This window comes from Lissotriton vulgaris, chromosome 2_2 (assembly GCF_964263255.1).
Source record: "Lissotriton vulgaris chromosome 2_2, aLisVul1.2, whole genome shotgun sequence".
Lineage (NCBI taxonomy): Eukaryota > Metazoa > Chordata > Amphibia > Caudata > Salamandridae > Lissotriton > Lissotriton vulgaris.
Window position 1 is genome coordinate 55461062 of NC_141688.1, and position 17897 is coordinate 55478958.

Here is a 17897-nt window from a genome sequence, read left to right on the forward strand (position 1 = left end):
CCACATCCGACGCAGATCGGAGGCTGCGAAGCCCGCTCACCAGACCAATGCCATTTTCCTGCTCGATCCGCAGCGGCAACTCAGTCCGGCCCAAGAGCAGTGCAAGGGGTACAAGGCTTCTGACCCCACCAGGATGTTCCACAACCTCCGCTCTATGCCCCAAGGGGGTCTCTCAGCACGCAGCGGGCTTTGGAAGGATGAAATCAGACAAGTGAAGGTTCTGGCGCGCGGAGCTCCCTTAGCAGGCAACCATTTCGCTTTGCACTGAAGTCACACCCCCGCCAGTGGTTAGACTTATTGCAAGCAGAGGCATAACACTAGCCCCTGCAGGCCGGGGGGGAGGGTGGCATTCCTTTCAAGGCCCCCTAATGCTTGGTGGACTCTATTCTGGCAAGGTCAGTTCACATATGTAAGATTTTTGTAGAGGTATGGGTCTCTCGTCATATTCTGAATGGGGGCCTCATCATTTTGCGTTATGCCATTGAGTGCACACATCCCACCTTTTGCCATTTGAGTGTTTAAGAAAAGACCTCTCCACAATGCTAAATGCATAACCAGTGGCTGCTCCTCCGTAATGACGGTGGTGTGACCTCTGGCCCTCTGGGCCGGTCACACCACCTCGCACCGCGCACACTCCCTGTGGGTGTGCCCAGGCTGCCCGATCCCGCCGCTGCCCGCAGCTGAGCTCCTGACCTCTGGTGTGCCACGATCCCGCCGCTGCCCGCAGCTGAGCTCCTGACCTCTGGTGTGGTCTCAGCCTCTGGAGCGCTGCGCCGCCTCTCCTGCTGACTGCTGTCTCTCCCCTGGTGCCCGCTCCATGACCTGTCTCCTTGTTTTCTGCTTTGTGTCCCCCTGTTCATCGCTGTATCCTCTGTTGCCCTTCTGTGCCTTCTTGCCCTGTAACTGTTGGCCGCTGTTCTCCCTTCCTGTGACCCCGCCGCGTTTCCCGCCACCTCCCCGCTCCCCGCCGCTGCCCCCCTGCAGCCCCGCCCCCTTACACCCGAGAGCCTTCCCATTCGCCAGCCCCGCTCCCGCCTCCCAGCGGCTCCTCCCTCCCACTGGACCTTATAGGGAGGAGTGCACGCAGTGGTGGGCAGTGACCTCTGACCCTCTGGGCCGGTCACACCACCTCGCACCGCGCACACTCCCTGTGTGTGTGCCCAGGCTGCCCGATCCCGCCGCTGCCCGCAGCTGAGCTCCTGACCTCTGGTGTGCCACGATCCCGCCGCTGCCCGCAGCTGAGCTCCTGACCTCTGGTGTGGTCTCAGCCTCCGGAGCGCTGCGCCGCCTCTCCTGCTGACTGCTGTCTCTCCCCTGGTGCCCGCTCCGTGACCTGTCTCCTTGTTTTCTGCTTTGTGTCCCCCTGTTCATCGCTGTATCCTTTGTTGCCCTTCTGTGCCTTCTTGCCCTGTAACTGTTGGCCGCTGTTCTCCCTTGCTGTGACCCCGCCGCGTTTCCCGCCACCTCCCCGCTCCCCGCCGCTGCCCCCCTGCGGCCCCGCCCCCTTACACCTGAGAGCCTTCCCATTCGACCAGCCCCACTCCCGCCTCCCAGCGGCTCCTCCCTCGCTTCGCTCCCCCACTCTCCTCATATGGCAGAGTGGCAAACGCGCAGCGTTGATGCGCAGCGGGCGCGCCCTAAGCGCACCGAAGGCGCACCGAAGGCGCGCCAAAGGTAAGCCCGTCTGCGCCCGTCCGCGCCTGGACCGCGCCCAGCGCCAGGACCCCTGGCCGCCGCAGACCCCAGCCAACTCGCCGGACATACGACGCCGCCAACCTCAACGCACTCAACGCCGGCAGAGTCCCGGGCTGCTACCGAGCCACCCCGAGACGCACCCACGGACCCTTCTGCTGCAACTCCTGCAAGTCCACCTGCCTCCGGACCGGCACTACACCTACACCAACCAAGACGAGCAACAGCAGCAGCCACCTGAAATGCATCCTGCTCAACACCCGCTCCGTCCACAGGCACGCCATCGAGATCTGGAACCTGCTCGACACCACAGCCCCAGACGTCGCCTTCTTCACGGAAACATGGATGAACGCCTCCTCAGCGCCTGACATCGCCATCGCCATCCCAGATGGCTACAAGATCATCCGAAGGGACCGCATCAACCACACCGGAGGAGGCATCGCCATCGTCCACAGGAACACCATCCGCATCACGACCAACACCGATGACACCCTTGCAACCGCCGAGCACCTGCACTTCCAAGTCCACATCAACCCCAAGACCACCCTCAGAGGCACCCTCATCTACAGACCCCCTGGACAACGCACACAATTCAGCGAAGACATCGCCGACTTCATCAGCCCACACGCCCTCTGCTCCGCTGACTACATCCTCCTAGGGGACCTCAACTTCCACCTGGAGAACAACAACGACCGCAACACCACCACCCTGCTGGACAACCTCGCCAACCTGGGACTCAAGCAACTGGTGACCACCCCCAACCACTACGCCGGACACACACTCGACCCCGTCTTCTCATCCAGCAAGGACATCGCCTTCAGCATTCCACGGGACTCCACTGGACGGACCACAGCTGCGTCCACTTCAGCTTCGCAAGGACCACGATCCACCACCACCAGCAACAGGCTGCACGCAGGAACTGGAACAAGGTCACAGCCGACCAGCTTGCGTCCTCCCTGAGCATGAACCCTCCCACCAGCACAACGAACCCTAGCCAGGCGGCCACCAACCTCACGAAGTGGATCAGCGACTGTGCAGACGAGCTCGCCCCCCTGAGGACCCCGCCCAGCAGACCCGGTAGCAAGAAAGCCCCATGGTTCACCGACGAACTCAAGAGCTCCAAGAAGAACTGCCGAGCCCTCGAGAGAACCTGGCGCAGAGACCCAACACCGGGCAACATGACTGCCCTCAAGCTCGCCACCCAAAAACACCACCAACTCATCCGCGCCACCAAGAAAACTGCATTCAAGGAACGACTGGATAACAACGCCCACAACAGCAAGGAACTCTTCAACATCGTCAAAGAGCTCTCCAACCCCAACGTCGGAAACAACGACATCACCCCTTCGCAAGACCTCTGCAACTCCCTCACCTCCTACTTCCACAACAAGATCGCGGACATACACAACAGCTTCTGCACTCAACCGACGATCACCACGACCAAACCACCGCCCCCCACCACCACCCTCCGCGCCTGGACTCCGATCAGCACCGAAGACACCGTCCGCACGATGAACTCCATCCACTCCGGATCTCCGACCGACCCCTGCCCTCACCACGTCTTCAACAAGGCCGACGCTATCATCGCACCCCACCTGCGGGACATCATCAACACCTCCTTCGACACTGCTACCTTCCCAGAGAGCTGGAAGCACGCCGAACTCAGCGCTCTACTCAAGAAGCCATCGGCTGACCCCACCGACCTCAAAAACTACCGCCCCATCTCGCTGCTCCCGTTTCCTGCAAAAGTCATCGAGAAGACCGTCAACAAGCAGCTGGCCGCCTTCCTCGAGACGAACGGATCCCTCGACCCCTCGCAGTCTGGCTTCCGGGCCAACCACAGCACCGAGACCGCCCTGATCGCAGTCACCGATGACATCCGAGCGCTGCTCAACAACGGAGAAACAGCGGCCCTCATCCTCCTCGACCTCTCCGCGGCCTTCGACACTGTCTGCCATCGTACCCTAGTACAACGCATCAGCAACGTCGGAGTCCAGGAGAAGGCACTGGAGTGGATCATCTCCTTCCTTGCCGGAAGGACACAGAGAGTCCGCCTCCCTCCGTTCAGATCAGAAGCCACCGAAGTCATCTGCGGCGTCCCTCAAGGCTCCTGGCTCAGTCCAACCCTCTTCAACATCTACATGAGCCCCCTCGCAGACATCGCACGCCAGCACAACCTCAACATACTCTCCTACGCCGACGACACCCAGCTGATCCTCTCCCTTACCAACGACCCCGCCACCGCCAGAGCCAACCTTCACGAAGGGATGAAAGAGGTAGCCAAATGGATGAAGAACAGCCGCCTGAAACTGAACTCAAATAAGACGGAAGTTCTCATCCTGGGATCCTCACCCGCCGCTTGGGACGACTCCTGGTGGCCCCCCGCCCTAGGCAATGCACCCAAACCAACAGACCACGCACGCAACCTGGGCTTCATCCTGGACTCCTCCCTCTCCATGACCAGACAAGTCAACGCCGTCTCCTCGTCGTGCTTCAACATCCTGCGCATGCTTCGTAAGATCTTCCGGTGGATCCCCACCGAGACCAGGAAGACGGTCACCCAGGCCCTCGTCACCAGCCGTCTGGACTACGGCAACACCCTCTACGCCGGAACCACCGCCAAACTCCAGAAGAGACTCCAGCGGATCCAGAACGCCTCAGCACGACTCATCCTGGACATCCCCCGTCGCAGCCACATCTCCGGACACCTGAGAGATCTGCACTGGCTCCCGGTCAACAAGAGAATCACCTTCCGTCTCCTCACCCACGCACACAAAGCCCTACACAGCCAAGGCCCAGGATACCTCAACAGCCGCCTCAACTTCTACGCTCCCAAACGCCAGCTTCGATCGACCAGCCTCGCCCTCGCCGCCGTCCCCCGCATCCGTAGAGCCACCACAGGGGGACGGTCCTTCTCCTACCTCGCCGCCAAGACATGGAACTCCCTCCCCACCGACCTCAGCCTGACCCAGGACCACCTCGCCTTCAGGAAGCAACTCAAGAACTGGTTGTTTGAGCAGTAGCAGATCCACCCCCCCAGCGCCTTGAGACCCTCTGGGTAAGTAGTGCGCTATATAAATGCAACGATTGATTGATTGATTGATTGATTGACCTCCATTCTAAAAGAGGAAAAATAAAATGATAATAAAAGCATGTTATTATTTTATTTTTGCCTATACAGCTGACGACGCAAATCTTCAGTGGAGGGTAGGGCTAGGCAATCCTGTTGGACAGGCATGGCAGGGTGATGAGTGGTGGGCACTTTAAAGTACACATTGGCCGACCAAACACAAATCGGTACTTAAGTTTCTCTAACTTAACTTTCTCTGTGCTGCGCCGCCAGATAGGAAAAACACCCCAGGCTCCAATGCACTCCGCCTGAGAGGCAAAAGAAGCCGCTCAAACCAATCAGAAAAGTATTCCCAGCATGAGAGAAGCGCTGGGATTTTGCACATAGGAGTCGAGGTCCAGGATCAGAGGAGCAAAGGAAGGAAGGCGGCCATCGGAGCAGCAGGTAAGTGTTATTTTAATTATTTTTGATAGTGCATTTAGTTTTTGGTTGTATTCCCTAACCACCCTCCCTCCACCACCACTCCGCAAAAATAAGAACCGCGACTGGCATTAACTTCTCACTGTAATAACTGAATATATTCAGGAGAAAACGAGGTACTTTAACCTCCTCTGCCTTATTACATTCATTCTGCCTTATTACACTCTCCTCATGAACTTTATCAAAATGTATTCTGTATTCAGTTATCAATGTAAACTGCTGCTAATTTTGTACTATTGTTTTTGGATGCTGTATATTGTACTTTGTGGTTTTTAAACAAAAACCGAAATAAAGTTTTTATTGATATTGAATGAACTCTCCTCACCCTCCTACACTCACTGGCATCCTGCGGCTTTTTACAACTCCTCTGACAAAGCCATGGATATACACAACATTGCGGCCCACGGGCTTTACTCACTGTCATCCCCCTTCGGCTCCTCTTCCTTTACGACATCATCGCCCCTTTAGCACAACCACCCCTGTTCTGCTGGATGCCAGTGATAAAATAACAGATGAAATCCCACTCACTGTGCACACATTACCTTTAAAATGTTGAACGGCTCTGACAAGTTATAAAATCTCCATGGAAAACACTGACTGGCCACGAGATGGCGCTCTAAGTACTGACGACTTGCGCATTTGTGTACTGGAACTTTAAAGTGAAACGGAGCAGCAGTAATTCAACAAAATAGTTGAGCTGCTTAAACGGCAGAAAGCAGATATGTATATATATATATATAATATCGAAATTCACATATTTTTCAAATTGTCCGATTAAACTTGTATTCGTAAGACCGAATTGTACCTGTGCATTGCAAGTTAACTTCTGTTTTACCGCGAGGTAATTTTCACTCCAATGAGAGCCAGGCAAGGGGGATAATGCTCAGTTTTATGTAGTTTGTTAATCTGTTCACATAACCTCTATCACAAAATATGTCATAACAATCTCTATAGAGTTTCAAGTTAAACTTGATTTGCACACTCATGGGCAGGCGCGCAACACCCATTGGACTCAAAGGGCTTCAGCCCCCCGTCGTGTGTGGCAGCCAGGGATGAGACAGCTTCCTGGGCACGCACACAGCCGCACCCGAGCACTTCATAGGTCTTTAAAAGACTATTTGCATGTTAATGAGGCATTGTTGTTACTTCACCCCTTCTAAGAGCCCCTGCAGCTATGCTTAGAGATTCAGCCCCGTGAAATTTTTTCTTAACCCCCCCGAAATGTGGCTCTAGTTGCGCCTCTGCTCAGGGGCATATTTACTAGAGGAGTAGCAGAGTGTGGCGTTAGCCTCCTTGGCTTAACGCCACGCTCTGCCACTTCTGAAATGCAGGGCTTCATCATATTTACAAGAACATGGTGCAATCCACTCCGGCTCCCCATAAGACCCGTTACAGCACCACATCTTCAACAAAGCCAGCAGCTCCATCGCACCTCACCAGCGCAACGTCATCAATCTCTCGCTCGAGACCGCGACCTTCCCAGAGTGCTGAAATCACGTCAAGATCAACGCCCTACTCAAAAAACCCAAGGCAGATCCTAGAGACATCAAGAACTTCTGGCCCATCTCGCTGCTCCCATGCCAAGGTCATCGAGAAGATCGTCCACAGACAGCTAACCCGATACCTCGAAGAAAACAAAATTCTATACCCTTCCCAGTCAGGGTTCTGAAGCAACCACAACACTGAGACTGCTCTCATTGCCACCACCGACAACATCAGGACACTGCTGGACAACGGTGAGACCGCAGCCCTCATCCTCCTGGATCTCTCCGCCGCCTATGACATGGTCTGCCACCGCACACTACGCCCACGCTTCCAAGCCATAGGGATCTGAGACAAAGCCCTGGAATGGACCACCTCCTTCCTCTTCGGCAGAACCCAGAACATCCGCCTCCCCCAGTCTGATCCGAAGCCTCCGAGATCATCTGCAGCATACCCCAAGGTTCCTCCCTCAGCCCAACACTGTTCAACATCTACATGGCCCCACTCGCACACATCGCCCGTCAGCACAATCTCAACATAATCTCCTACGCTGACGACACTCAACTGATCCTTCCTCTCCCTCACCAAGGACCCCATTACCGCTAAACCCAACCTCCACAAAGGAATGAAGGCCCGCCGACTGAAGCTGAACACAGACAAAACGGAGGTCCTCATCCTCAGCTCCAACCCCTCAGTCTGGAATGACTACCGGTGGCCGACCGCACTGGGGGCAGCCCCGACACCCACCGACCACACACCCAACCTGGGAATCATCCTCGACTCAACGCTCTCAATGGCTAAGCAAGTCAACGCCATCTCCTCCTCCTGCTTCAACACCCTCCACATGCTTCGCAAGATCTACAGGTGGATCCCGACAGATACAAGAAGAACAGTTACCCAGGCCCTCGTCAGCAGCAGACTCGACTACGGAAACGCCCTCTACGTGGAAGCCCCAACGAAGCTCATCAAACGACTGCAACACATCGAAAACGCCTCGGCACGACTGATCCTTGACGTACCACACCACGGCCACATCACCCCCCAACTGAGAAACCTGCACTGGCTGCCCATCAACAAGAGGCTATCCTTCAAGCTTCTCATCCACGCACACGAGGCACTCCACAAGACTGGCCCAGCCTACCTCAATAAACGACTTTCCTTCTACATCCCCAACCGCCAGCTCCGGTCTGTCGACCTTGCACTCACCACCATCCCACGCATCCGAAGAACAACCACCGGTGGGAGGTCCTTCTCCCGAGGTCCTTCTCCCACATTTCCGCCAAGACCTAGAACACCCTCCCACTGAGCCTATGACAGACCCAAGACCTACTGACATTCAGGAGGCTACTCAAGACCTGGCTGTTCGATCAGTAGCGGCCCCCTCCCAAAAGCGCCTTGAGACCCTCACGGTATGTAGTGGGCTTTACAAATGCTTGATTGATTGTTGTTTGCATCCATATGCTTCTACCTGCCCTGGAGCGAAAATTTAGCAGACTAGCGCCAACGCAGGGGTCTGCATTGAAGGGAAGATTGTTTATGTGCAGGAACGTGTCGCTTCCTGCACATAAACATTATTTAAAGGGCATTTTAGAACTTCTATGTGTGCTGCTTAATTCAGCGCACATAGAAGTTGCAAAACATATTTTTTTATTGATTGTTTATGTGAAAGAAGGACACCTTCCTGCATATAAGCAATGAAAGGCCTTTTGCTGTTTCTACGTGTGCTGCACAACGCAGCACATGCGGAAACAGCAAGAACAAGGAGGAATGAATCATTTCACCTCATGCACCTGTTTAAGACCAAGTTTTCCCTGTTCTTTCTATGTGAGCTGTATTCTGAAACACACATAGAAGGAGGAAAATGCCATCAATGATTTTTGTGTGCTGCAAGTAAAAGGTCAGTGTTGAAAGCAGTAAGCACTTACCTATCTACATAAAATAAAATCTGCCATCTGGATGTTACATGATGTGCTCTGCAAGACACGCATTAACCTTTTATACTACTTTGATTCATATCTAGGACAACATAAAACACAGACGGCTCCAGCAAAAGCATTCATCTCGAGAATTATCTTACCATTATTACTATTCCATGTTATTTACTGAGCACACAAAGATCTCTGCAGCAGATGCCTTAAACCAATAATATATTTTAAAGCACAGACTTTGCTACCAACTAAGTAGAACTGATCTACCATGCTTCTACTCGCTGCCTAGTTCTTTGTGGTAGTTTTTTTATTTTTATTATTTGTTGAGGCCCTGATTTTGCGGCAGGGTTTCACCACTTTTTTGGCACCAATCTGAAAAAAAATCTCATTTGTTAAATCTCGTAATGCGCTTTAATGTACTCATGATATACCTGATAAGCATACGTGTGAGGTCTTAATATTGTGACATCATGCGCTGTGATGGCACACTCCATGATGTCACTTTCATACTGCCTAACTTGGTTAGTCCCCTCACTTTGGTTTCTAAGACTTGTGCCCTGGGCATGATTGCGTATGGAAGGTAAAGGCACTGCAGCACTGGAAACACTGTGATTTGTCGAGGATCACACAATGTCGTCAAGTGAGGTATCCAAGATAAAACCCAGATCTTCAGGTTCTCCTATTAACAACTTAGACATGATTTAGATATCGGCGGACAGGTTACTCCTTCACAACGGTGATAGTTATCCTATCCACCGATATATAAATCCCATTATATCGCAAGGGATTTATATTTCCGCGGATGGATATCCATCACCGTTGTAACGCAGTAACCCATCCACTGAGATCCATATCAGGTCATTACAGTGTATGATGATTTCCATGGGTGATACCAGGGACACCGTAATTATGTGGCAGAGAAGCGCCAAATTATTATTATGCATCAAGAACAGGCAAATGATGTTGCACATGTTCAATAGTATTGCTTCATTATTGAATGACCTTTACACCTGGTAATACTGCCCGGGCAAAGATTCTACCTCATTCGTTCCATTTTAACAACCAAATATAGAAATAAGCTACTGAAACATAACCCATTGACTTTTGCCAAGGGCCCTCCACTGTGGACAAACTTTTTGCCACATTTTTGGTAACTTGTTTTGATCTCTCTGAGCTAGAAACAAGTTTTTTGGGGGTTAAAATCTACAGATTATGCAGCAGATTATGGATTATGTGGCAAATGCATTGAATCCATAATTATGCAAAAAAAAAAGCTGCGGCTACAGAATCACATAATCAGGTCCAAACTGGAAACCACAACCGGCCCTGGCAAAGTGCTCGGCCGGACCCCCTCCCCACTCGGGGGGGTCTGAGGTGCCGCCGAGCTCTTTGCCGGGGCCGGTTTTCGGCCGATTTTGTTACAGGGCCGATTTTGCAGCTATACTGCAAAAACAGCCCTGTAACAAAAACGGCCCCGAGGGGCCAAAAACCACCCCCCACCAGTGCGGCGCACCGGGAGATTGCCCGGTGCCCGCTATGACCAGTCCGGGCCTGCACATAATTCCAGTATCCCTCATAATGACAGTGTAAAATTTTTCACATTGCCCCCAACGGGCCTTAAGTTGAAGGACAACGGCAATTGGCATTTGGCATCTTGTTAATGCAGCTGCTGGCTGCTCTAGAGACTACCAATCCGAGGAGGAATAGTAGATTTACAGGAATATTCACAATGCACCTGATGCCCATTAACGCAGCTAGAGCGTGACTGTTATGACGCTCCGGAGGCGTGGTGTGCATGCCCATTTTTACAAGGCAATGTAAAGCCAACCTGCGTGACTTTTCATGTCCTTGAAAATATGAACTCCTTTCGCGCATTATTCTGTGTGAAATGGGCATTGCATGGGTGTTGTTGTGGGTGTTCCGCAGCAACAGCCATGGAATCTGACACATGCCCAGATTTTCAAGTTTTAGTAAAACTGAAACTGCGTCCCATGGTGAGGTGTAAATGTGGCGCAACAAGGAGAAATACCATTATTTCCCCCTCTTTTTGTTGCTTTTTCTATGTGTGCTGTATTCGGAAGAACACATAGAAGGAGGAAAATGCCATCAATTATTTTTTACGTGCAGGAAAGTATCCCTTCCTACACAAAAACAATTATCCCTGCAACGCAGGCAACATTACACCATGGTGCAAGGGTGCCTACATTGGGGCTGGGTTGCCAATGCAGAGGACAAATGCAGAGGAAAGCACAGAGCTTCATTGTATTGCTGTAAATACGACGCATCCCTCAATTAAACGAATTATGCAGCTTTGAGCAGCAAAATGGCTTGCAGCGCCAAACTGCATCACTTTCTAGAAAACGTGTCTCTAAATCTCTACAGCCAGGCAGCGCTTGAGGTGTTTCTGAAGGGATAAATCTAGCAACGGGCAGGCAGTACAGTCACGATGTCCATTTAGTTCTTGGCTGCTCCCAATTCAAATAAACCACACGTAGAGAGCATTTAATCCCCATACCCATTCACTTGTGGAGGTGGACTTCAGTCTAGTAGGATGTTTTATATAGGTAAAAGGTTTTTTCACTTACAGAGGACCCCTTCCTGCCACGACCAGAGCTGAAACTGAGAACATGCACACAAGGCAATACTGAGATTTGCTAACTTTTGATAACTACCAACATCCTCTACTGAAACCAATGTGAGGAAACTTAAATAGTTGACCGGGTCAGGATTGTCTATAGGGCAATCAGAGAGTGCCAGATGGATTGATCTGACAGGGCTGTTTGATGCTGTATGTAGGCCTCATTTAAGGTTGACCAGATCGGTTTTTACTGTTTTTTCCTGATTTTAAAACAGACATTGACTGCAGTAATGTCAAATCTGTTCCAGTCTGCCAGACCACGCAAAACACTTCAACAGTGTGTCTTGACTACTTCAGAACTGCCTAATTTGCAAACATTAGCCACTTTTTTTTAAAGCTAATTCACTAATAAGGGGCCACTTTTATTTCTATGCCAAGGCCTATTTTCTGCCCCAGCTCAACCCTGAGGGTTGCTGTGCCAGAGGGGTGGGGGGGTCAGTTGCATGCCATGGGCAGCATGGCACAGTTTAAAAGGTTCGGATAGGCTGAATTACCTTGTTGCCCTATCAGCCTCTCCCAACAACCACTAACCCCTTACCTATAGAATACCTAGACCTAGAGGTGGGCGAGCCAATAAATTAACAGGGCGAGCCAGAGCCGAGCCCAGAGCCTGGGTTTTACAGCCCGTGCAGGAGCCGAATCCTGAAAATATAAATTGTATAACAAACATCACGCAAAATATGATAAAAACGCTTCAAAATTCATAAAAGTATATTTCTTTAACACATGGAAGATTTGACATTAACATTTCACATCATAGCACTGCACTGATAAGTGCTTATTGAAAGTTATAGTTTTTAAACATGAACTTGGAGCCATTCCTGGCTTGTCCCAACCCTCGAGGAATGACCGTTGTCATGGGAACCCTGTACACCTTCTTATGGATAGAGTAACATTACAGTATATTAAGTCAAACCAATATAGTTGTCCGCAGCTGGTATTCTGAACTCAGGTATTTGAAGCTGCTTTCATATAATATAACTAAAAAAATGATGATCAGACAAAAAATATTTGCCTAAAATCACACTATTGGTTATCATGTAACTTATCGTCTGCTTCTGTAATTTGTTCACTTGTAATTTTCTGCTCCTATTGTAAAGCGCTCTGACGCCTCCGGGTAGAGTCCGCGCTATATAAAAACGCATAAGTAAACAAACAAATAAATACATGAAATCTCGACTCGTTTAGGCTCGAGGTTCCAATGAGACCGCGAGCTGATCCAGAGCCAGGCTTCAGGCTCGAGCTTTCAGTGGCTCGGTCACCTCAACCTAGATCAAGCGTAGCCTGACCTGTGCCTCCAGCACCCAATCACAGACTCCTGCAGCGCAGGGTAGAGGGAGGCCCCTATCACGGGGGCCCATTCAGCCTGAACCCTATGAATTCCTGTTGCTATGGAGCAGGGAGGCCACCTCATTTTGCATTACGCGCTGACGCCTGCCAGGCCCCCTTACCTGTAGATGGGCCCGAAGGTCTGGAAGTTCTTCTCCATGAGGCCATGGATGTTATGGAAGCCGTCCTCCTTCCAGAAGCGGTAGAGGTTCACCCAGCCGTTCTTCCACTCGCCCGGCATCTCATGGAAGGGCCGGGGCAGCTTTCCCTGGACGGACGCGGACCCCGGCTCGGTGGTCAGGGCATGGACGTGGCGGCGGGAGACCGCCGAGGTGCAGCAGGGTACGCCCAAGGTCGGCCAGCGGGAGGCAGTCTTGGCGAGCATCCTTGCGCCGGTGCTGTGCAACATTTGGTACCCCATTCACTTCGCCTGTTTTCGGAGCTCTGCCCGGACGGCTCTCCTGCACCCCGCCCACTCACGGAGAGACGCGCCTCAGCGCTGCCTCGGCAGGTACAGACCGAAGCAGACGCGCCCGCGGCAGAGGTACTGCTAGAAAACCACTTGTCACCATCTGGACAGCAAAGCGGCCTCCCAGGGCCTGAGGGGGAGAAAAGGACCGTGAACCCCGCAGCCCATGAACTTCAGCCCCCCTCCGCAGGCCGCTCTTATACTGATAGTGTCTGAAGGACATAGATAACCACAGCCATTTATCACAGCGGAAACTGCCCAAAATCTGTGCCTTGACGTCTTAAGACAGCCACCCCGCCTCCCACAGAGCCAGTCAGTCACCAAAAGTAATTCGTTTGACGAGGCCGGCTATATTAATGGAAACTAATCTGGGTTTACTTTGTCTTCAAAAGTCCTATTGCAAAACATTGTAGTCTAAATTCTTGCTCCTCCACTTCACATTATTTGCTGCGATCCTGGTAAGGTAGCTTGACAAGTCAATGCACCTGAGGCAGAGAAGTGTTTAAAGCCACTTCAAATAGATGAACCCCGGCAACGAAGAGTCAAGTGTTCTTCCTGGCGGGTCCGGTAAAAAGATGTACCATTAACTGTGATCAAACCACAGCTTGACCGGAAATATAAAAGTCTAGCTCCTTACTACCCCAGAGTACCTTTTTAATACTGCGACGTGCAGGAACTCTCCTATTGAAAGTAGTGTGCCCCTGCCAAGAAGTGCAGGTACTGTTCCGCTCAAATGAAAGAAGTGCTGGGGCTGAGTACCTGTGAGTGCCTGGCCATTAAAACAATTGTATCAGACACACAACTGTTGTCAGCACTTCGAGATTTCGCTTGCTTTGAGCTCCAAAAAGGACAGTAGAAATAGGAAGATTAACATTAGGATCCTATGCACTGGGGCAAAGGGATGGAAGTAGAAAGGAGGCGAAGTCACGAGAGACGGAGACATGAGTGGATTCTGACTGTCACCGTATGCTTTATTTTTTTTAACTCTGCCAGTGCCACCTATGAAATTGGCAACAAGGACACGTGATAATGAATCTGTTCTGGATTATGTCTTGTCACAAACAGGCTGCAGCAGGGGTCTTATTCCGGAGTGTCAGAGCAGTGAAGATGCTTGCGGTGGTTAATGCACGTGCAGGAGAGATTTGTGTGCAGTGGAGTCACAGATTGGTCTCATCATAAAAAAACATGTGTTCCATGCAGCTCACAGATTTCTAATTGCTGCAGATAACTCAGTTGGTTAATGTTGTTGTTACACAGTGTCGGGCCTCCGATATTGTATGGCGCAGCGCTGGCAACGCTGCGCATAATAAAGGGACCCGGGGCACTCGTTGGTCATTCCGCGTGGTCCGCACTAACTCCAAGACCACGCCCCATTTATTTTATACCTAGCGGGGGTGACGCGTCACGCCCACGCTAGCGCACGGCTACGTGCGCAACAACTAGACTGCGGTCCCGCAGTCTTACAACATTAAATTCCTTTTCACCTTTAGTAAAAAAAACAACACATCACAGTTCGAAGATTCACCTTGTGCCATATAGCTGGGAAACATAATGAAAAACGGCCAAAGGCCGGTTACCAGTCTGGTGATCAGTTCTTCACTCTCAGCCCACTGCAAAGTCTGCCAGCTGCGAGGATGAGGCGGGGTTTCTTCTCAGTCCATAGCCTGTGGCTTCTCCCCAAAACAAAACTCTCCGTGGGACATCTGGCTGGGTGAGAGTTGGTGACCGCCAATCCCCGAACGAATGGGGGCTAGGAGTACCGGGGCTTTCATCAATCGGCGAGTTCACCGCAGACTGATCTCCTGGGGCTCCATGCTCACTTTCAGGTGGATCGCTGCTGCGTCCTGCTGGACTGGACGACGACCCACTGGATTCCTGACTGGAAGAATCTTCAGGTGGAGTGGATGCTCGCTTGAAGAAGGATACGTTGCGGGTGACAGTTTCTCCGTCGCGTGGGGCCGTGACCATGGTGCCAGACCGGCGGGTGACTGTCCATGGTCTGGGTTCGAATGGGAGCCGGAACTTGCTTCCTGGGTACCGGTCTCTAGCATAGACGTGATCCCGTTCTCCTATGGACGATTCCTTGGCCCGGCGCCTGAAGCTGGCGTAGTCATTTGAACGCTTCCGATTGAGCAGAGTTTGCTGGGAGTTTGCCACATTTGGGGTCCAGGCACAATGATGAGGGATCGTGTCTCTTACTATCCTTCCCATTGCCGATGGTCCTGGGGCTGCTGTGGTCGTGCGATGGGGAGTGAGCCGGTATTCCCTTAGGAACGCGTAGCCGGCTTTCTCCAGTGGTGCCTCTTCAGCGTGGGCAATTCGGATGACTTTGTTGAGGGTCCGCATAAACCGCTCTACCTCTCCGTTGGCTTGAGGCCACCTCGGGGTTACTTTCTGGTGTTTGATTGCCCATTCTTGGAGGTAGTCCGCAAACTCTTGCCCTTGGAAGGGCGGCCCATTGCCGGTCTTAACTTGCTCGAAGATTCCATGGGTAGCGATGATTTTTTCGAACTTTGCGACCACATCTTTCGCTGCTAGTGAAGTTATTATTTCTACCTCTGGATATTTGGTAAAATCATCGATGACAACGAGCATGTAGCGGCCATCCGGAAGGTGTCCAAAGTCTGCGCTCACTCGTTCCCAGGGCCTTTTCGGGTTGTCTTCGGTGATCACCGGGGGTGGTGACTCGGGTGGCCCGGCCGCTTGGCACCAGCGGCACCCCTTGACCATCTGCTCGACTCGTGTATCCATTTCCGGAAACCACACTTTTGCCCGTAGTCTACTTTTTGTCTTTACCATTCCTTGATGGCCGCGGTGAGCCAGTTCAATGGCTTGTTGGGTCAGACTTGTCGGCATCACGAGTCGTGGTCCTCGTAGAAGGCATCCTTGGCTGTCCACTGGCAGCTCGTCCTTAATCTTGAGGATGGTTTCGAGGGCTCGCTTTGCCTCGGGCGACCTCTTGCTTAGTGATGTTTGAAGTGTCTTCCAGTCATTTTGTCGTAAGGTGTTTGCGACTAGCTGGAGTACCTCATCACCACGAGTCGCCTCCACGATCATGTCTATGCTCATGGGTAGTGGTTGTGAGTGCTCCAGGATTATTCTCACGTATTCCTCTGTTTCCTCGGCATCTTCTTTCTCCTGGTTAGTTGACTCCCTGGGATGCCTGGAGAGGTAGTCTGCCGGATTTGCTGCACCGGGTTTGAACTCCAATTTGTAATCATACTCTTGAAGTTGAAGGATCCATTTCTCTATTCTGGGAGGAGGTTTGGACATGGACCCCCTGAAAAGTGGAAGCAGAGGCTTGTGGTCGGTAGAGACGGTGAATGGGTGCCCATAGACGTATACATGGAAGTGTCTGCAGGCCCAGTGGATTGCGATCGCCTCCCTCTCGATCTGAGAATACCGTTGTTCGGTTTCGGTCAGCCACCTGCTGTCGTAGGCGATGGGCTCCCAGTCTTCTCCACCTTGGCTCTGTGTTAGCACCGCTCCTAATCCGTATGGGCTTGCATCCACGGCTATGTTGGTTGCCTTAGTAGGGTCGAAGTAGGACAGAGTCGTTTTGGCTGAGAGAGCCGCCTTGGTGTTTTGAAAGGCTAGCTCCTGCTCTTCTCCCCACTGCCAGGGAGTGGTGGACTTGGTGAGCTCCCGTAGTGGTCTGGTGAGATTGGATAGGTCCGGGATGAACCTCCCACAGAAATTTACCATCCCGAGGAAGCTCCGCACCTCCGAAGTGTTGTTCGGCGCGGGGGCCGCTTGCACGTCTCTCACTTTCGCAGGGTGTGGGGCCACTCCCTTGTCGGAAAACGTATATCCGAAGAAGCTGATTTTGTTCTGCAGGAATTTACACTTTTCTCGATGCAGTGTAAGGCCTGACTCCTTGATCCTTTGCAACACGTCTCTGAGCCTCTGGTGATGTTCTTCCACAGTGTTAGCGTATATCAGTAGGTCGTCACTGACATTCAGGACTCCTGTTAGCCCGCTCAGGACTTCCCGGATCGTGTTTTGGAAGACTTCAGCGGCGCTTGATATTCCGAAGTTCAGTCGTCGATAGCGCCGTAGTCCTACGTGGGTGGAGAAAGTGGTAATGTATCCGGAGTCCGGGTGCAGGGGTAGCTGGTGATACCCTGACCTTAGGTCCCGTTTTAAAAACCACTTTGCTCCATTTAGTTCTCCCAGAATAGCGTCTATTGTAGGTGTTAGATGTCGTTCTCTCCTCACCGCTGCGTTGGGCAGGCGGATGTCAACACAGATGCGGACTTGGCCTGGCTGTTTGGGTTTTCGCACTACCACAATTGGTGACACCCATGGGGTGGGCCCGCTGACTTTCTCGATTATGACTTGTTTTTCAAGGGCCTGGGGGGGTAAAGTCAGAGCAAAAGTGCACCGGGTTATGTGCCTGTTAAGGAAGGGGGACGAAAACTGAATAACTAATGACTGAAAACACTCTAGTGTTGATTTCTTATGATATTTTATTTTTGTAACATCTTTTTTTTCCCTTAGCAATTGTTTTTTTAGTTCATTATAAGTGCAAATTGTTATAGATAAAAAAGGCAAAATATGTGCAAATGGTGTAAAACTAGACAATTTGATTAATTATTAAAAAATACAGAAGTGCATTCCTTTTCAACGCGTTTCGGCGTGAGCCTTCTTCAGGAAGTCTGTATTCATGCACCAGTATCTTAAATTGAAAAATAAAGATTACATGTCATTAGTCTGATATAGCGTTTTCATACCTCACATAATTTATAATTACATTTCAATATTTGTTTTTTATCCACTTCGAAAGGATCTCTCCAGTAACACCCTGTG

At 51.4% G+C, this 17897-nt stretch overlaps 1 protein-coding gene across 1 annotated transcript in view; it reads right to left on the reverse strand.

Moving 5' to 3' along the window:
- Positions 1-13189, reverse strand: part of LOC147729003 (cholesterol side-chain cleavage enzyme, mitochondrial-like) — a 228275-nt gene extending 215086 nt beyond the window's left edge. The window contains exon 1 of the mRNA XM_086959279.1: positions 12742-13189. Coding sequence (XP_086815405.1) covers positions 12742-13040 — 299 coding nt within the window. The 5' untranslated portion in view covers positions 13041-13189. The remainder of the gene's footprint in view (positions 1-12741) is intronic.
- Positions 13190-17897: the final 4708 nt, after the last annotated feature.